General features: G+C 53.4%; 5 protein-coding genes across 6 annotated transcripts; 3 read left to right on the top strand and 2 right to left on the bottom strand.

Annotated features, from left to right (window-relative positions):
- Nucleotides 1–231: 231 nt before the first annotated feature.
- On the top strand, nucleotides 232–2,871 carry CAOG_08402. Of its 2 annotated transcripts, none has more exons than XM_011271671.1 (7): nucleotides 232–282; nucleotides 392–590; nucleotides 874–1,218; nucleotides 1,358–1,670; nucleotides 1,895–2,068; nucleotides 2,184–2,381; nucleotides 2,517–2,871. In XM_011271671.1, the coding sequence occupies exons 3-7, from the start codon at nucleotides 890–892 to the stop codon at nucleotides 2,706–2,708; spliced, it is 1,206 nt and encodes a 401-aa protein (XP_011269973.1). In that variant the 5' UTR covers nucleotides 232–282; nucleotides 392–590; nucleotides 874–889; the 3' UTR covers nucleotides 2,709–2,871. The 2 variants fall into 2 exon arrangements, with proteins under 2 accessions (XP_011269973.1, XP_011269972.1); XM_011271670.1 differs by having other exon boundaries at nucleotides 924–1,218.
- On the top strand, nucleotides 2,834–6,220 carry CAOG_08403 (hypothetical protein). The gene is made up of 11 exons (XM_011271672.1): nucleotides 2,834–3,004; nucleotides 3,098–3,189; nucleotides 3,354–3,479; nucleotides 3,560–4,044; nucleotides 4,178–4,276; nucleotides 4,368–4,458; nucleotides 4,596–4,755; nucleotides 4,858–5,313; nucleotides 5,404–5,706; nucleotides 5,815–5,885; nucleotides 5,968–6,220. The coding sequence occupies exons 1-11, from the start codon at nucleotides 2,887–2,889 to the stop codon at nucleotides 6,076–6,078; spliced, it is 2,112 nt and encodes a 703-aa protein (XP_011269974.1). The 5' UTR covers nucleotides 2,834–2,886; the 3' UTR covers nucleotides 6,079–6,220.
- A 203-nt stretch (nucleotides 6,221–6,423) lies between these two features.
- On the top strand, nucleotides 6,424–12,097 carry CAOG_00406 (hypothetical protein). The gene is made up of 6 exons (XM_004365220.2): nucleotides 6,424–7,965; nucleotides 8,106–8,536; nucleotides 8,689–11,215; nucleotides 11,328–11,395; nucleotides 11,503–11,673; nucleotides 11,825–12,097. Exons 1-6 carry the CDS (start codon nucleotides 6,463–6,465, stop codon nucleotides 11,913–11,915), a joined length of 4,791 nt encoding a protein of 1,596 aa, XP_004365277.1. The 5' UTR covers nucleotides 6,424–6,462; the 3' UTR covers nucleotides 11,916–12,097.
- Nucleotides 12,032–15,415, bottom strand: CAOG_00407 (xaa-Pro aminopeptidase 1). The gene is made up of 9 exons (XM_004365221.2): nucleotides 14,816–15,415; nucleotides 14,658–14,721; nucleotides 14,264–14,466; nucleotides 13,606–14,106; nucleotides 13,397–13,504; nucleotides 13,075–13,319; nucleotides 12,842–12,972; nucleotides 12,376–12,677; nucleotides 12,032–12,288 (listed from the first exon to the last, which is right to left on the bottom strand). Exons 1-9 carry the CDS (start codon nucleotides 15,338–15,340, stop codon nucleotides 12,121–12,123), a joined length of 2,247 nt encoding a protein of 748 aa, XP_004365278.2. The 5' UTR covers nucleotides 15,341–15,415; the 3' UTR covers nucleotides 12,032–12,120.
- Nucleotides 15,416–15,527: 112 nt separating this feature from the next.
- On the bottom strand, nucleotides 15,528–17,947 carry CAOG_00408 (countin2). Its single transcript, XM_004365222.2, has 4 exons — nucleotides 17,907–17,947; nucleotides 17,681–17,791; nucleotides 17,028–17,069; nucleotides 15,528–16,370 (listed from the first exon to the last, which is right to left on the bottom strand). Exons 1-4 carry the CDS (start codon nucleotides 17,913–17,915, stop codon nucleotides 15,792–15,794), a joined length of 741 nt encoding a protein of 246 aa, XP_004365279.1. The 5' UTR covers nucleotides 17,916–17,947; the 3' UTR covers nucleotides 15,528–15,791.
- Between the last annotated feature and the right edge of the window lie 24 nt (nucleotides 17,948–17,971).

The raw sequence follows: 17,971 nt of genomic DNA on the forward strand, positions 1-17,971 counted from the left end.
CCTGCACACACAACGGGCGTCCCACCTTCGAGGGTCAAGCCGATTGTGTGTGTCCGGATCATCTTCACACTGCTTTTGCACTGATTTTGGCACCCCCCCTGGTAAAAAAAGGATTGTTGAATTTGTTTGAAGATTGTGTGATCAGTCTACAGTGCAGTCAGGCTAGAGCACTCTTTCCTATTTCAAGCTTGTACAGTATTGTGCAATGAGTAGTGTGCGCAGTCTCTTATTATTTGATTGTATCACTTGTTAAGAATGGCGGACGACGACAACGACGAAATTGTACAGCAATCGCGCTTCCGGGTTCTGCCTGCTTGACCGCCCCCTCTGACACTGACATTTGTGTTTTGGGTCGAATGGTGAACGGGTGGCTCTTGTGTGTTTGCTACAGTTCGAGGACGCCGAGGACAACGCCGGCATCATCAGCGACGCAGACCGCGTTGACGACGAGGCGCAGCCGGCAATGGAAGAGAGTCCAAACTCAATTGCCATCAATCCAAGCGCGAACGACCTCAACGACCTCAACGCGTTCCAGGCCGAGACGGCCGAGTCCCAGACCACCCTCATGCTTGAAGCAGCGGGCGTCGAAGGTCAGTGCGTCTCTCACTCTGCGCCATGTCTCTCTCTCTCTGGTGAAGCTGAACCAGGTCAAAATTGGATTTTGATTCCTACTTTTTATTTTTTTTTTTTTTTTTTTTTTGTTTTTTGCAAGTTCCGCTGCTTTTGGTAGCAGCGAGTTGGACGGGTCGAAATCGTCTTTCATAGGAGCACAGGTGGTGGAGGGCACAGAGCGAGAGAGAGAGAGAGAGAGCGAAGGCTAGTCACCGCAATTCTCGGATTCAACTCACTGACCGCAAATGTGACCAAATGCAGCTCACTGTACACATGCATGGGACGGTGTGATTGGCATCAACAAACGGCAGGATTCCTTGAAAAGTACAAAAAGACACGCAAACAGCGCCGCTCCGAGCTTCCGATGGCAGACATCAAGGTCAGCCCGAGCTTCTGGTCGGTCATGAAGAACTCGATCGGCAAGGATCTCAGCAAGATCGCCATGCCAATCGACTTTAACGAGCCACTGTCCCTGCTCCAGCGTCTTGTCGAGGACTTTGAGTACGCCAGCATGCTCGATCGGGCATCGGCCAGCGACAATCCCTTCGAGCGGCTTGCATTCGTTGCCGCCTTTTCGCTGACGGCCTACGCTACATCCGAAGGCCGGTAAGGCCGACGCGCTGTTGCTGTCGTGGTTTGTTGTGTGGGCGGGGGGGGGGGTTGGGCACAACACGGCGAGCGATGGCTTTTGGTAAGGACTTGATCTTTGCCTTGTTTTTGTTTTGGTTCGTTATTCTCTCGACAGCACCGGAAAGCCGTTCAACCCCTTGCTTGGAGAAACGTACGAGTGTGTGCGCGAGGACCGAGGCCGCGGCTGGCGTTACCTGTCCGAGCAAGTCAGCCATCACCCGCCGATTAGCGCGTGCCACTGCGACGCCCCAGAGTGGGAGTGCTGGCAAGAATACCGCCTCGGCTCCAAGTTCCGCGGCCAGTACCTCAAGGTCAACCCCGAAGGCCCTGTGCATCTCAAGCTCAAGATGCACGGCGAGCATTATTCCTGGACCAAGCCCGTGACAACAATCCACAACATGATTGTCGGCAAGCTTTGGATTGATCATGTACGTGTGGCGCTGTGTGTGTGTGTGTGTGTGTGTGTGTGTGTGTGTGTGTGTGTGTGTGTGTGTGTGTGTGTGTGTGTGTGTGTGTGTGTGTGTGTGTGTGTGTGTGTGTGTGTGTGTGTGTGTGTGTGTGTGTGTGTGTGTGTGTGTTTGGACCGTGGAACTTGGAAAGGGGGTGTGGATCTGGTGTTTTATTGTGCGTTCGCTGTGATTTTATTTTGTAGGAAGGTGAAATTACCGTGCGCAATCACCTCACAGGCGATCGCGCTGTCCTGACCATCCAGCCGTGGCATGTGGTTGGCAAGGACTTTAAGAACGTGCGTGGCGGTGTTTTCGACCATCGCGGCAACAAGGTCATGACCATCTCTGGCACTTGGGATGGCTCTCTGGTTGCTTCGGTACGACAGAGTTTGTTGGGTTGTTTTGGCTTTGTCTGCCAGTTCACTCACTCGCGCGCATTTTCGGGCTCGCAACATCTCTCCCCCCCCCAACCCCCTTCCTACGTTTGAACAGCCGGTGGATCAACCAAAGCGCACCATCGAGCTGTGGAAAGTTGTGCCTCGCCGCTCCAACAGCATCCGAAGCTACTTTGGCTTTACCGATTTTTCCATGCAGCTCAACGAGCTTGAGCCTGGACTGTGCCCCACGGACTCGCGTTTGCGTCCTGATCAGCGTCTGATGGAAGTGGGCGATCTGGCGAATGGAACCCAGGTGAGTTGTTGCTTGTGCATTATCTGGCGTCATTCTGGTTTTTGCTTTGTGGTGTCTTTCAAAAGTGTCACGCTGTGCAGTGTGTCACCAGGACATCCATTCGACTCAACGCTGACTTTGTGAAAAACAAAACAGGAGAAGCTGCGCCTGGAAGAGAAGCAACGTGCCGCGCGGAGACAGCGAGAGGTGGCACAGCAGCCGTGGATTCCCAAGTGGTTTACGCGCCGAGCAGACCGCGATACGAAGGAAGTTCTCTGGGTATACCGAGGCGGCTATTGGGATGCCAAGCAGAGTGGACAATTTGGCGCGACGCCCAACATTTTTTGAAAATTGCCCCGGCTGTCTGTTGTTTGAGATCCTTTCGTATGTTTGAGTTTGTGTGTGTGGTATGTATGTATGTGTGTGTGCGTGCTGTGTGTCACTTGAATACTTGTGCACGTTGCTCCGGGCTTTGAGCTTCGTAGTGATTCATTCTTCATTTTTGCTGAAGTTCCATCTTTTCAACATGGTTTCTGAAGAGCATCTCGTTCCCGCCAAGCTCCCGCTCGTCAAGCTCGAAGTCGAGCAAGCATTCAACTGCCTGTCCAAGCAGGAGAAGCTCTACGCCCACCATCTGTCGCGTGGTAAAACGCAACAGCGATGGTGTGACTGATGACTGAAACGAACTGAACTGAACTGAACTGAACTCGACCTCTGTCTGCCTTGTTGTTCTGCAGCGTGCTGGGCGGGAGGCAAGATCTGTCTGCACCAGATGAACCACGACGCCGCTCGCATCTTTGAACTCTTCATCACGCTGTTCTCCGCCAAGGTACGACGACTGATGACTGCGATCGATGCAATGCGCATGAAACGGCTTGGCTTGTCGCCTCCCTTCCCCACTTGCGTCGATCACTTTGACCGGAATCGTCGTCTCATCCACATGTTGCTCATGCTCGAATTCGAATTCGTTGTTGTTGATTGCTTGAACGGCAGACGGTCGAGCAAGTCAAGTCGGCTGCCGCTCTCAGCGACGAAGATTGGCTCAACTTTATCAACTACCCGGCGCTGTTCTTTGGCAACTTTGGCAACTACTTGTCATTCGGTGACTCCAAGTTTGTGGTGAGTGAGGGAGAACGGGAGAAGCCATGTCGTTTGATCCAATGGGACGAAATGCCTGACCATGTTCGGTGGCCTTGCAGCCCCGTTTGGACAAGGACAAGTTCAAGCACGCCGTTCTGGCAGTCGCCAGCAACGATGCCGACGCGACCCTGCGCTCCAAGCTGACCACGTTGCTCGGCCAGACGCTCGAAGCGATTTACAGCTGCGAAACGAACGAGCGCGGTCTTGCTGTCGATGGCAAGGGCGTCTCGGGCTACTACTCGGCTGGCATTACGACAGACCAGATCAATCTGGTGCAAGAGTTCTGCCAGCAGACTGGACTTTCGGTGCTCAACACGCGGTTGTTTGTGACAAGCGAGAAGCCGCTTGCGCTCGAGCTGCGGCTTGCTTCGGTCGAGCCCCGCGAGCCCAAGACGCACGAGTTCAAAGGCGCCTCCATCACTGTGACCTACGGTGACCACAGCGCCATCCTCAAGGAGGTTGTTGCTCATCTGCAACAGGCCCTGAAGCACGCTGCCAACGACCACCAGCGCGTGATGATCGCCAAGTACATTGAGACGTTCACGTACGTGTGTGACTATATGTGCCTCGTGTTTGTGTGTGCTGCGAGGGGCGGTATGGCGCATATTACTGTTGTGGTGTGGAGGCAACGTGCGAAGCAAACTGGAATTTTTTTTTTTGTTTTGCTACGTTTGCAGGACGGGTGACATTGAGGCGTTCAAGGATTCTCAGCGCGCGTGGATTAAGGATGTCGGGCCAGTCGTCGAGCTCAACATGGGCTTTGTCGAAACGTATCGGTAAGTCGTCGCTCGGGGAGAAACAAGAGCGTCCACCTTTGTGTGTTCTGAAGGTGGTCATGTCTTCTTCCCTCCCCCCCCGCCTCCGCAGCGATCCGATTGGCGTTCGTGCCGAGTATGACGGCTTTGTTGCTATGGTCAACAAGGAAACGAGCAAGAAGTTTGCCACCCTGGTTCAGGAGGTTTGTGCTTTTTTTGTTTGTTTGTTTGTTTGTTTGTTTTGGTTTTGGTTTGGTTTGGTTTGGTTTGGGGTTTTTGTACTCGTTCGGCTCCTTTCTCGTGATTTCTCACTGTTGTTTTCTTCTTGGCTGACTAATAGGCCGAGGCGTTTTTGGCGCTGCTGCCGTGGGGCAAGGACCTCGAGAAGGATCGGTTCATGCGACCCGATTTTACCGCGCTGGAAGTGCTCGGCTACGCTGGCAATGGCATTCCTGCAGGAATTAACATTCCCAACTTTGACGACATTCGCCAGACGGAAGGTATGCGAGATTGGTACCGGCGAAATCCGTGCATGGTGGCCGTTTCGTCTCACACGTCTCACACGTCTCACACGTCTCACCCTCTGTCCCCTTTGCCTGCAGGTTTCAAGAACGTCAGCATGTCCAACGTGCTTTCGGCCAATCTCGCCCCGGACGGTGAGCCCATTTCGTTCATCGCGGCAGATGAGCAGGACATGTTCCAGGACTTGGTTTCCCATGCGTTCGAGGTGCAAGTCGGTCTGCACGAGCTGCTGGGGCATGGCAGCGGCAAGCTGCTCATGAAGGGGGCCGACGGCAAGTTCAACTTTGACGTCGACAAGGTCAAGCTCCCTGCCTTCACGTGCTGGGAGGCCGGAGTGCCCAAGAACGGCGGCAACTGTGCCGTCACCAAGTTCTACGGCCCTGGTGACACCTATGACTCCAAGTTCCCCGTCTTTGGCTCGTCCTTTGAAGAATGCCGCGCTGAGGCTGTTGGTCTCGTGCTCTGTGTCAACCCGACCGTGCTCTCGATCTTTGGCTATCCTGGTGCAACAGCCGACGCTGTCCATGACATTTCGTGTCAGTGCCCGTGCTGCAGTGTTTGGCTTTGATTGCTAAAAGTGTGCTGACTGGTGGTTGCCCATTGTCCCTTGTGCGAGGCGAGAACAGACATCAACTGGCTGAGCATGGCTCGCGCTGGCATCCGTGCGCTCGAGTTCTGGACGCCCGAGAACAATCAGTGGCGCCAGGCGCACATGCAGGCGCGCTTTGCCTTGATGCGTGCCATGGTGAATGCTGGCGAAGGTTTGCTGACCATCGACGAGTCCAAGCTCGCCGAGCACCAAATCACCATCAAGCTCGACCGATCCAAGATTCTGTCTGTCGGTCTGCCTGCGATTCGCAACTTTTTGCTGCGCATCATGATCTATCGTGCCACGGCCGACTATGAAGCTGGAAAGGCCATGTACAGCGGTAAGATTATTTATTGAAGGAAAATGTCTTTTTGCCGCTCGCTCGCGTCTTTATGAAAGGATTGCTCACTTTTTTTTCTGTTTTCTTTTCTTATTGAATCGATACCAGACATTACCTCTGTGACCGAGCCCTTCCTGCGTCTGCGTGAAGCTGTGCTCAAGAACAAGAAGCCGCGCAAGGTAGGTTGGATTTGAACAAACTCGAGCCGCGTTCCCCCACTTGTGGCTCACCTCAAACAAACTGAATCAAAACAAAACCCAGGACTTTGTTCAAGCTCAGACCACATGCGAAGGCGATGATGTCAAGCTGAACGTCTTCCCGGCCACTCCCGAGGGCATGGTTGAATCATTCGTGCTGCGTTTCCGTCAGTAGGCGCAGACTTTGCCTGAAGTGTTTCGCGTGGAGGGTTTCTTTGTTTGTGCTGCGTGTATTGAGCATTACAGAGCGATCGACAAGGTCAATTTTTTTTTTCCTGATTGTTGTTCTGAATTTTTATTTTTTTTTTTTTTTTCTTCCGTCGTCTTCGATCTCTTCTTCCAAGCTCAGTGTACTTTGACAGATCTTCGCTCTACAACGACTACAAGTCCCCACCACGCGGCTCTGGTGTTCATTCTTTGTTTTGTTTTTTTTTTTCCTTATTGCTTCTTTCGTCTGATTTTTTTATTGTTTTTATTCTTTTTTTTTTCTTTTTTTTTTTTCTTTTTTTTTTCTTTCCCAAAAAATCCAAACAACAAAACGCATCGCGGCTGAATCCCAATGAACGACAGCCAACACGCAGTTGGTGAGCGTGTTGAGCTCGGGTGGCCGCTGCGCTTTGTGGATTACGTGACGATTTGCGGCCTCGACAGCCAGCTCATCGCGGTCAGCATCCCGGAGCTCGAGCAGGAGGAGCGAGCCGCGGCCAATGCTGCTGCAGCCGCCGAGACGGACGCCCTGGCCAAGGTCGGCGACCCGGACCCGCTGACCGACCCTGCGGCCGCCGAGCAGCTTTCAGAGACGAGTCCCGGCCTCTCTGCTGGGGCCGCTGCCGTCCCTGGCCTTGGAAGTGGGGCAGCAGGGGCAGGGGCAGGAGCAGCAACAGCGAGACCAGTTCGCCCGCCTCGATCATCACCATCATCATCATCATCATCATCATCTGCTGCTGCTGCTGCCACAGGCACCACCACCACTCCCACCACCGCCACCACCACTACCACTGCTGCTGAAGCCGCGAGTGACAGTGCCGGTAGCAGCAATGGCGCCAGTGCAGCGGGCAGCGGCAACTCGAGCCAGGAGAGCAGCGCTGCGCCAAGCCGAAGCAACTCCAATGCAACATCCATCCACCCTTCATCCATGTCGGCCGCCTCAAGCCAGGTCAGCGTCAACAACGGTGGCGCCGCGTCAGAGCTGTCGACCTCGTCGTCGTCCTCGTCGCTGTCGTCCGTCCTTGCTGCCGGTGCGGATGGCATTGCTCCGCTTCGGGTCGGCTACCAGCCTGCGCTCCTGTGCCGGTTCCCCGCTGAAGACCATGCAGACAGCCCGTTTCCGCTGTCGATTGAGCAGTTTTGCTTTCCATCTCGCGCCTTCTTGCACGAGATTGAGGCGCCGACCAGCAGCAGTCACCAGGCAGACCCGTCCGGGGCACGTCGCGGGTCCAATCTCTCCACGAGCAGCAATGCGTCGCGCGACAGCGGAATTGGAAGCACTGCGTCCGCGTCCATTTCGGCGTCCACCGCTGCGCTCGATAGTCACGCAAGCTCGGACGCCGATGCAACCATGCCGGGCATTTCGCTCGTTCACGTCGTGCCTCCGCCCAAATTTCACACGTTTGTTCTCACTGAGATTAGCGGGACGCGCCTGCACGGCTGCTGCTTGACCTTTTACGAGCAAGTAGATGACAAGACACTTGCCGTGCTACGCGAGCGAATGGCCGTCTGGGAGAAGGCGCAAGCGGCCAAGCGCGCCCGGACGTTGGCGGCAATGTCAGCCAAAATCAAACTGGAGGAAGGCATTGCCGCGCGCCTGGACGAAAAACAGCGCGATTTGGTTGCAATGCAGCGCTCACAGCCCGGCTCTGTTGTTGTTCAAGCCGAGATCGCCCAGATTGCGCAGCTCTTGGAGGATTCGCGTGAAAAGGTCCTCTTGTATCGTGATTTTCGGCAAAAGGCTGTGGGGATGACCACCCAGCCCCTTGTCGCATCTCGCGTGCTTGCTCCGAAAAGCATTTGCACAATTTCCCACTGGCCTTTGTATTCTGTGTTTGGCGATTATCTTAAGAAGGTGAGGTTTGCGAGCAGCGTTTCGGTGTTTGCTCTTTTTTTTTTTTTGCTTTTTTTCTCTCTTTTTGCTATAGCTTGTTTCTTGCTTGTCTTCTCTCGCTCATCACCATGTGCGCACAATAATCTCTGCTGAAACCGTAGATCTTTTGCATGCTCAAGCGCCCAGAAGGACTGGATGTGCCATTAGAACGGTACTTTGTGCACATGTGCTATGAAGTCCCATTGCCACCACCTGGCAAGATGGAGGTCAAGCTGTCTCTCGGAGATACAGACATTTTTGTGTCGCGTCCTGCAGTCAACGATTACTATCCGCTGATTGCCGACCTGCCAATCGAATTGCTCTTCAAGTCGCTCGACTTGCCGAACATTGTCAAACTTTTCGGATGCATGCTGCTCGAACGGAAGATTGTGTTTTATTCGGACAACCTTTCGCTTCTACACGCTTGTGTGGACACACTATCGCAGCTGTTGTATCCTTTCCACTGGCAACACGTCTACATTCCTGTGCTGCCGTTCGCCATGGTGTCTGTGCTAGAAGCGCCGATGCCGTTTGTGATTGGCCTGCCTGGGGCGTGAGTTTTTTTTTCTTTTTTGTTTCTTCCATCGCTTTGGCTGTGCTTTGGTCGTGCGCATTTGCTCATGCTCGCCCCTTTCGGCTTGTTTCTTTGTTGTTTGTTTTTTTGTTGTTGTTTTTTTTTTGCGTGTTTCTGCTCTTGTATCACAGACTCCGGCCGCTCCCGCTTCCCGCGGACGACATCATCAAAGTGGACTTGGACGCCAATACGGTCTCGACGAGCACAGGAAGCGGAGAGACCATGGGCTTTGACGACCAGGTTGCGCCTGCTGATCTCATCCCAGTACTCCCGCCTGTGCTCGAAAAGCTCCTCCTGCACAAACTCAAGCAGGCACACGCCAACTTGTTTGGACGGCTCGACGCAGAGCTGTTGAACGCAGACGCCACGCCGCGGACGGCCGACCTCGCCTTCCCCGATGGATTGGACAGCTATCGTCCTGCCAACGATCTTCCCAAAAACTCCATCATTCCGAAAGGTGACAAGCTTCGACGGAAACCCGAATTAGCTCGCGTTCGCACCCAACCAGGGCTGAATGTGGAAGGCATTCTTTCCAGTTCGGCCAGCACATCGCCTGCGTCAACATCTGCCTCGTCATCCACCTCTTCCACTCCTGTTAATAGCACAACACCACTGTCCGCACCGTCGAGCTTTGCCGCACTCGGCCAGCCTGCTAGTTCCGCTCCACTGGCAACTTCATCGGCCAACGCAAATGTTGATTCGACGCCGCAGGCTTCAGTCCGGGAAAACAAGTGGCGCCACACTCTGGCACCAACCTCTGGTAGCCTCTCGCCTTCCTTTGATGTGACCAAACAACCTCCAAGCAGACAGCCGCCTCCTCCGCCGAGTGCACCCGCCCGACAGTCTGCCGTGCCAACTTCCCCGTCGTCAGCCACCCTCGCAGACAACTCTGCTTCGCTGACATCGAGCTCGATCAGCAGTGGTGACGGCACTCCTGCCGATTCGGATGCCCGCCCACCCAAGCCTGCCAAGCCGCGCATGAGCCCAGCCGTTCGCCGACCGCCAGCAGTGGCGCCAACGGATGCATCGCCGGCGCCTGCTGCGCCCGAGCCACCAGCATCCTCGCCACCAGCATCATCGCCACTAGTCCAACCCCAATCGACGACGCCCCCGATGTCGGAGTGGCTTCACGGCAAGATTTCTGCCGTCGATGCTGAGAACATGCTCATCTCCACGGGCGTCAAAGGGAGCTTTTTGGTGCGCGAGAGCCAGACGAAAGCCGGAGCCTTCACCATCTCGCTGCGTCGCGTGGATGTCGTTGAGTCCGGTTCGCTCAACGCACAGAGCGTTTCTCACTTTCGCATTGAACCAGTCGGCGCACAGTTTTCGTGCGGTGGCCGGGTGTTTGATTCCATCACCGATATTGTCGCTCGGTACATGAAAGATCCCATCTCGCCAGGAGTGTGCCTGAGCACGCCAATGCCGCCCGCGCCGGCCGAACTCCCACCGCCTGTGAGCCCTCGAAACCTCTCCGGCAACCCTTCGTTCTCGCGAGCAAATCGTCACACGATGGTGTCCATGCCGCTTACAGTCCGCGAACGCCTTCGCGGCATTGGAGACGCGCCCGCGGCCACGCAAACACCTCCTGCCGCGCCGGCTTCTGCTGCTGTTCCGGCTTCTGCGGCGCCCATGCCGCCGCCGCCAGCCCGCCAAGCGTCTCTTCGTGGTGTTCGCCCGCAAACCATGTTTGTGGGCAGTGGGCCAGCGTCCACAACAACACCAGCTGCGGCGGCCGCCGCTGCTGCTGCTGCCCAGGCAAGCCCGACAAGCGCTGCATCAGACAGTGCAGTTTCGCCATCGTCCGCCTCTTCTACGTCTTCTACTTCTTCTTCCCTGTTTTACTTTTCTACCGACCAGTCTGCTCCAACTGCGGCGTTCTCGGAGAAACACGAGTACAACCCGGCGTCGAATGACGCCACATACATGCGCGATCACATCTTTGAACCCAAGAAATTCAACTCAAAGGTCAAGACCTGCGTGTACTGCAGCGGCAATGTAACGGGCATCAATGCTCGCCAGGCACTCGAGTGCGAGCGCTGCAGCATTGCCTGCCACAAAAAGTGCATGGCTTTTGTGACGTCCTCGTGCCGCATTGCATTTGTGCCCGCTGGCGTGCGCAAAGCCTTCCTGCGAATCATGTTGACGATTCTCAAAAACTACCGGCAATTCCTCAACACGCCAGAGCTTGATGACGACAACAGCACGGGCGAAGAGTGGTTTAACAAGGAAGCCTTCCTCGCAAGCCACGACAAGGAGCTGCGGCCGTTTGTGGCACAGGTTCTAGACACGCAAAGCTTTTCGCAATTTACGCTTGATCGCATGGAACGCCCGCCCAGCGATTTTGAAGTGCTGTTCTTTGACGAGTCGCTCAAAGAGCGGCAAAACCGAAAGTTCACCAAACTCACCAAAGAAGCAACTCCCTTCCTCTCGGACAACCGCTTCCGCGTGTCCGAAACCATTGCAGCACGGTCGCCTTCCCTGCCAGCGGGCTGTGCAAGCTCCTCGACCGTCTACTCGCGCGTCCCTGTCGAGCTCAACCCGGCACTCTTGTCGTACACGGTCGCAACACCCATCATCAACGATCGTGCGCTTGACAATCTCAAGGCGCACGCCACTTCCGTGACACGCCGCGTCAAGATGATGAAGCTGCAGAAAATGGTACGAGACTGACTGCGAGACGACAGATTCAAAGGTGGGGAGGCGGGGGCGGGGGGGGGAGGAGACAATTGCTCATTCGTGTGTGCGTGTGTGTGCGTGTGTGGCTTTGTAGAAACGCATGTACGAGGTGCTTGGTCGCTTCCAGAATACCGAGGCACAACTCGAAGCCGTTCAACAGAGGTTTGTTTTTTGTTTTTTACCGTGGTGATTGATTGCCGCAACAACCAGCGAGAGCGATTCTGATGGGCTTGTTCTGACGCCTTTTTTTTCGTTTTGATTTGCAACAGTCTGTTGTTTGGAACGTGCATCGACGAAGTCGAGCGCACTCTGGCCACCGTTGCCATGTCTGAGGCTGCCATGGCCACTGCGCCAGTTGGTGTCTTGCAAGAGTCACTCAGGCAGCTGCACAACGCACAAGCTCGCTTGGCAGATGCGGCGGATGTTTCCGATGCCGACAGGTACGAGCTTTTGCGCAATTGTGCTGGTCGTGGCTTTGTTTTTTGAGCCAAAGCATTGTTTGTTTTGTTCTTGTTGTTCTTGTTGTCCTTGTTGTTGTTATTTGTTTGTTCATTTGGTTTTGTTCCTTTCTTGCTTGCCTGCTTTTGATAGGTGGTACAAGGAGGCATGGGATTTGACCATGCACCAACTCGTGAGCTTGATTGTCACGTTTGAGAGCGCACTGGCCAAGCATAACGCGTGAAAAGCCTCCTCTGGTGTTGTTGATTTCTGGTTCGTTTTTTACTTGTTTTGTTGTTTGTTTGTTTGTCTGTTTGTTCCAAGTTGATTCATGATCTAGTGCTTTTTTTTTCAGTTCTTTTTCGTACCAACATGAGATTGTATTGTTAGCAATTGACAAAGGGTGGCAGTATGCGAAACGGCCCGTCGAATTGGCAATGCGCAGAAGTTCAGAGTGCGGCAGTCTCTTTCATCACCCACTCGTAGCCAAGCGAGTCGCCCGCCGATTTGAGGGCAGAGCCAACCTTCTCGCGAACCTCGGCGTGGTAGGCGTTGATCCACTCGACCTCTTCGGGAGTCAGCAGCTCCTTCACAATGAGCTTGGATTGAAGCGGAGCCTAGAAGTTGAAAGCAACAAACAAAACAAGCAAGTTATTAGACAACATACAAACCTATTGGCTCCCATTTCATAGACGAAATCATACCATGGTCAGTGTTTCAAAACGAAGGTAGCCGCGGTTGCCAAAGTTGAAACGCGCCGTGTGCGGAACAACTGCCATCACGTTCTCGATGCGAATGCCAAACGCGCCGTCCTCGTAATAGCCAGGCTCGTTGGTGACAACCATGCCAGGCTTGAGACCAACGGCGTCGGCAACTGAGACTGCGCTGATGCGGTGAGGGCCTTCGTGCACGTTCAAGAAGGAGCCAACGCCGTGCCCAGTTCCATGGCGGTAGTCCAGGCCAATGTCCCACAACGGACGACGGGCGATGACGTCGAGGTTTTGGCCTAGAGATGGAGCCGTGCAACCGCAATTGAGAAAGCCGAAGGCCAAACCAAATCAAAAACAATGACAACAAAACAAAACAAAAAAGGGGTCAAGCAAATGAACGATGCTGGGAGCAAACTCCATCGCGTTAGTAGTGGGACAAGATCAAATCGGAAAATCGTACCGGTCGCGCCGACAGGGAAAATGGCAAGAGACAGCTGGACATTGCCTTTGAGCACGCGCGTGTAGCATTCGCGTTGATGAGCAGAAGGCGTGCCAAAGTGCAGCGTGCGCGTCACGTCTGTTGTGCCGTCGCTACATCGTGCAAAGTGTCCATGCGTTGAAAGTCAGCGTCTCACGGAACAAGGCTCAAACGAAGGTGCCGAAAACAAACAAACAAAGGAAAGGGAAACGTACAGGTACTGCGCACCGGAGTCGCACAAATAGAGCTCGGCAAGAGACACGCTGCGACAGGTAGCAGCCTCTGGGTGGTAGTGAATGATGGCACCGTTTGGCCCAGAGGAGGAGATGGTGGGGAAGCTGAGCGAGAAAAAGTCCTTTTGCACACGTCGGAACCCTTCGAGCTTGTCAGCGGCCGTCACCTCGGTCAGGGATGTGTTGCCGCTGTTCAGCTGATTCTCGAGCCAGGCAAAGTAGCCGCACTGTACAAATTGCAAAAAAAAAAGAATGAGACAAAAAGAGCTCCATGCTGAAAAAAACAAAGCACAGCGTTTGTTACCAGAGCAGCGCCGTCGCGAATGTGGGCTTGGCGCATGCCTTCGAGCTCTGTCGCATTCTTGATTGCCTTCGCGAGTTCGACGGGAGAGTCCGCCTTCAGTTGCGAAGCCTGTGGAATGGCAAAATGCCAACAAAACAAAAATCAAAAAGTGAGTCTCAAAATTAAAACCCAAATGTGCGGTTGCGTTTTTGACACCATCTCTCACCCACCTTCTTCACCAAACTAGCAAGCGCCTGCGGACAGACGTTAGGAATCCACACGCGCTGGCCTCCGGCAGCAAACTCGGAAACCTTGGAGGCGATGGCGTCGTAAGGCAGCAGAGTCACACCTTGGGTCTGGAGGCGCTGCTTGGCAGCCGATTCAACCCGGCTTTCGTCGACAAACAAGAACGCGCCGTGCTCGACGTGCAAGATGGCATAGCTAAAGAACACTGGGTTGCACTCAATGTCAGAACCGCGCAGGTTGAAGAGCCAAGCGATCTCGTCCAGCGCGGAGAACACAATGGCAGCGGCGCGTTGCTCGGTCAGCTTGGCTTTGATTTCACCGACTTTGCTCTGAACGGTAGCCCCAGCGTACGCGGTTTCGTCGAGCGCAAACACGGGATTTTTCGGACGGGCAGGGCGGTCCTTCCAGACCATGTCGACAGGATTGGCAACCACCGACACGAGCTCCAAGCCCACAGTTTGGAGGTCTTTGCGCAGCTTGTTGTACTATTTTTGTTTTTGTTTTTTTTGCAAGTGGGAAAAAACAAGTCGAGGATGTGAGAACGGCAAACATTTTGAACATTCTTCCACGGGAAGCACATAGTCGTCAACCGAGTTGCAGCTCAGACAAAGAGTCGCAATGAAGAAAGAAGAGTGCACGTACTTTCAGCGTCGAGTGCAGGAAGGGATCACAGCCGACACGCGAGCCGGCAGGCAGCACCTTGGCCAAAAACTCGTGCTGCTTTTCAGAGTCCGGGAGGCCGAGCTTCTTGAGCGTCCAGTTTGCATCAAGCTGCTGGGCCGCTTGCAAAAAGTAGCGGCCATCAGTCCAGAGAGTAGCTTCGGCGCGTGTGACGATCGCAAACCCTGAGCGATTTGGTAAGACCAAAAACAACCAAACAGAAAGAAAAAAAAAAAAAAAAACAGTTGTACGTGAGCAATCGAGAACACCTCGACCAAAAAGTACCAAGATGACTCGCGTTTTTTTTTTGCCTTATCCATTCAACACAAAATGGCAAAAAAGGGCGGTGTGGGGGGGGGAGGGAAAGGGCAGTTACCTGAAGATCCAGTAAAGTTGGAGATGAATGCACGGCGGTTGTCGCAGTCAGCAATGTACTCGCTCTGAAAGCAAATAAAGAATGACACAAACATGGTGAGTATTCAAAAGCAATGCTCGCACACATGAACATGCAACGAGCCGAGACTCGTATAGTACCTGATGCGCATCCTCGGACGGAATCCAGAAGGCGTCAATCGGAGCCTGTCCCGCGCCGAGCACGGTGGGACTCGAAAACAGCGAGCGAAGGTCGGCAAGCAGCGGCGTCGTGTCCTTGGCGGAAGAAGTCATGGCAGCGGCGGCGGCGGCGGCAAAAGTTGTAAAAGTGGCAGAGGTCGAGGTGAAGGAGGGCAGAGGCTGGGAGTGGGACGCTGCGATGACTGGGCAGGCGTTCTTCACAGGGATGAGAGTGGATGAAGGGAAGCGAGCCGAGCAGGACGGGCGGGCGGCAGGCGCAGGGAGGAACGAGCTGGAGCGGTACGACGAGAGTAGCCGTGCAGGAGCAGCAGAAGACGAACAAGCGCGGAAGGCAAGCTCGAGCTGGCTCTGTGATGACGTGGGTTGGATGGCGGTGTTGTGCAGCAGCAGCAGCAGCAGCGACGGCGGCGGTGAGGAAGGGCGGCAGGAGAGAGTGAGCGACGACCAAGACGAGCGAGAGAGTGACGCGGTTTGGGCCAAACGCATCCACTGCTGAAAACAACGACTGGCAGGATGAGAAGAGAATGAATACGCAGGTGCAGCAGGCGTGCTCGAATAGTGAGAGATAAATGGCAAAAGAATAAGAGAAAAAAAACGCAGTATGTGGTGGATCATGTCTTTTTTTCCCTCCCTTTTGCTCACTTTTCTCGTGCTTTTTTGTACGTTTCAGCGATTGTGCTGGCAAAGTTATTAAAAACACACAGGGGGGGGGGGTCCTTGCAATCAACTCGTTCAATTTGGATCACAGGGGGGTGCAGCAGCACAACAAGACAGGAGCGCACGGCATCTCCAGAAAACCCAAAAACAAATCAAAAACTAGAAACGCAAAAATCGCGTTGCGACCAAGCCCCGCTTTAATTTGTTTGGCTCGACAGAGAAAGAGACGCGTACGCCCCAATCAACAGGTGGACAGGCACGCCCCTCCAATCACAAAAGCTTAGACGAGGGTGAAGGAAGACTGGGCCTGGGCAAAGACCATCGAGTGGGGGTGCTTGCTGCCGCACTCGCCGTTGCAGATGGCCATCTGGACAATGTACTGGCCGGGGAGCCACTCCTCGCACTCGTCCTGGGTGGGGTCGCAGTCGGGGTCGGGCTTGGCATCGACTTGCCAGCGCTTAACGTACTCGCCGGGGGCGGTGGCCTCAAGAAGGGACGAGTCGCCGAGCTGGAGACCGTCAACAGTCTGGACAACAAGGATAATCTCGCCAGTGCCGGTGCCGTTGATGGTGGACCAGTCAAGATCGAAGGTGAAGGTGGTGCCCTGGGGGCCCGAGACGGGGGAGGTGGTGAACGAGCGGATGGTGGCATCGCCGTTGTCGTTGATGGCGCAAGTGTTGAGGAGCTCGCAGTAGTAGATGGGGTCGAGGTCGGCCTTCTCGATGGCCTTGATGAATTCGGTGATGCCAACGTAGTCGCAGAGCAGGTCGCAGACGAGGCCCTCAGCGCGGCTGTGGGTGCGGTTGGTGAGCAGGCCGCAGACCTCGCCGCAGCTGCCAATAACGCCGACGTTCAAGACCTGAGCAAAGTCAACGTGATGATGATCATAACCGAGTCAGATTTCAATAATGCAGGCTTGATTTTCTGATTCTGCGCTTTGTCCATTTTGGTTAATTGGTGGTGATTCAAGTGTAAATGAAGGGATTCAATGCGGAGCTTTTTTTTTTTTTTTTTTTCAGCTTTTTGTTTTTCGTTTTGTTTGTTTGTTTCTTCTTCTGCTTCTTCTTCTTCTTCATTCAGCTTTGCTCTGCCTTCCCTGTTCAAAGAATCATTTTTCGCCGAGTTGTGTCCATCTGTTCGTTTTTTTCTGGGTGTCCTCGTGTTTGCAGAGTGTTCGAAATGGCAAAAAAAAAAAAAAAAATCAAATCCATCCCCAACAAAAAAAAAAAAAAAAAAAAAAGTCATAAAATGATAAAATAATCATAAAAAATCGAATGGAAGTCGACAAGTATGCATTCCGTCGACTTGTCGGAAAGCGAGATGTGCGCGACGCAGCATGTTCCAATGCATTGCAACAAACCGTCGCGCCCTTTCCACTCTGCACACAAAGGAAAGCAAAAGCAACCCGACATCGATGCAAAAGTGGCTGGGTTTTTGGTTTTTCTTTTGTTTTGTTTTGTTTTCTTGTTGTTTTGTTTGAATGGCGTGTTTTTGCGTTTGTTGTTGTTTGGCTTACAATGTTGATCAGTTCGTTCAGAGCATCGCCAGCAAACTCGACCTATTCCGAAACAACAGCAACAGCAGCAAAAAAAAAAACAGAAACAAAAAGTGAGCGAAAGTGAGCGCCTTTGACAAGCAGCAGCAAAGCAGCCAACGTGTGGCAGCCACAAAAAGAGAGCGAAAAAGTGTTAAAAATCATTTGTTGCAAAATAAAAAATAATAAATAAAAATAAAAAAGACGCGCTCTTTTGCTTTTGCTCTTTGGCAATCAACGATGTCACAGCGAAACAGACAGCGGCAAGGGAGGCAGCTTGGGGCCCAAGCACAACTGCAAGAAATACTGACAAGGAGCATGCGACCCACCACCGCCCGCTGCCGCTGCCCGCTGTGGGAGACAGACGAAGCCGACAAAAAAAAATGCGACAAAAAGAAAAAAGAAAAAAAGAAAAAATCAAAAAAGATCGATCGGAACGACTCGACAATGACGAAAAGGGAAAAGGGAAAAAGGCACTCGGCTTGAAGCAGACGTGCGGGGGGAATTGCAGAACACTGGCTTGCTAGAACATGAAAAAAAAGAGCGAGCGACGCGGCGCGGACAGAGAAGCGGAAAGACGCAGAGACGATGGCAAACGGGAAAAAAAAAAAAAAAAAAAAAAAAAAAAAACGTACGCAAACGGGGCAGAGGTTGGCATCGGGTGACTGGACCTTGCGGGTCAGCTTGTGGTTGGGGGCAGCAGAGGCGACGCCAAGCACGAGGGCGAGGACGGCAATGGCAAGGAACTGCGGCATGTCAGAGAGACAGCAAAATAAAGGAGAAAATCCGTGAGCAAAAAGCAAAAAAAAAAAAAAAAAAAAAATCATAAATTATAAAAAAAAAAAAAAAAAAAAAACTCACAGCCTTCATTCTGAAAAAAAAAAACCAGGAATGAGAATTGCTTGAAATGACAAACATGATCATGA

Source organism: Capsaspora owczarzaki (assembly GCF_000151315.2).
Source record: "Capsaspora owczarzaki ATCC 30864 unplaced genomic scaffold supercont2.1, whole genome shotgun sequence".
Taxonomy (NCBI): domain Eukaryota; class Filasterea; order Ministeriida; family Capsasporidae; genus Capsaspora; species Capsaspora owczarzaki.

Excerpts from the sequence above, each read along its gene's own strand:
- CAOG_08402 (XM_011271670.1), top strand. The coding sequence starts at position 256 with ATGGCGGACGACGACAACGACGAAATT. Across the intron at positions 1,219-1,357 it reads TACGCTACATCCGAAGGCCG|CACCGGAAAGCCGTTCAACC; the intron begins GTAAGGCCGACG and ends TTCTCTCGACAG. Across the intron at positions 2,382-2,516 it reads ATCTGGCGAATGGAACCCAG|GAGAAGCTGCGCCTGGAAGA; the intron begins GTGAGTTGTTGC and ends AAAACAAAACAG.
- CAOG_08403 (XM_011271672.1), top strand. The coding sequence starts at position 2,887 with ATGGTTTCTGAAGAGCATCTCGTTCCCGCCAAGCTCCCGCTCGTCAAG. Across the intron at positions 3,480-3,559 it reads TCGGTGACTCCAAGTTTGTG|CCCCGTTTGGACAAGGACAA; the intron begins GTGAGTGAGGGA and ends GTGGCCTTGCAG. Across the intron at positions 5,886-5,967 it reads AGAACAAGAAGCCGCGCAAG|GACTTTGTTCAAGCTCAGAC; the intron begins GTAGGTTGGATT and ends AACAAAACCCAG.
- CAOG_00406 (XM_004365220.2), top strand. The coding sequence starts at position 6,463 with ATGAACGACAGCCAACACGCAGTTGGTGAGCGTGTTGAGCTCGGGTGG. Across the intron at positions 8,537-8,688 it reads GTGATTGGCCTGCCTGGGGC|ACTCCGGCCGCTCCCGCTTC; the intron begins GTGAGTTTTTTT and ends CTTGTATCACAG. Across the intron at positions 11,674-11,824 it reads GATGTTTCCGATGCCGACAG|GTGGTACAAGGAGGCATGGG; the intron begins GTACGAGCTTTT and ends TGCTTTTGATAG.
- CAOG_00407 (XM_004365221.2), bottom strand. The coding sequence starts at position 15,340 with ATGCGTTTGGCCCAAACCGCGTCACTCTCTCGCTCGTCTTGGTCGTCG. Across the intron at positions 14,722-14,815 it reads CGTCCGAGGATGCGCATCAG|AGCGAGTACATTGCTGACTG; the intron begins GTACTATACGAG and ends ATTTGCTTTCAG. Across the intron at positions 12,973-13,074 it reads GACTCCGGTGCGCAGTACCT|CGACGGCACAACAGACGTGA; the intron begins GTACGTTTCCCT and ends TGCACGATGTAG.
- CAOG_00408 (XM_004365222.2), bottom strand. Across the intron at positions 17,070-17,680 it reads CCAACCTCTGCCCCGTTTGC|GTCGAGTTTGCTGGCGATGC; the intron begins GTACGTTTTTTT and ends GTTTCGGAATAG. Across the intron at positions 16,371-17,027 it reads TGAACGAACTGATCAACATT|GTCTTGAACGTCGGCGTTAT; the intron begins GTAAGCCAAACA and ends GACTTTGCTCAG.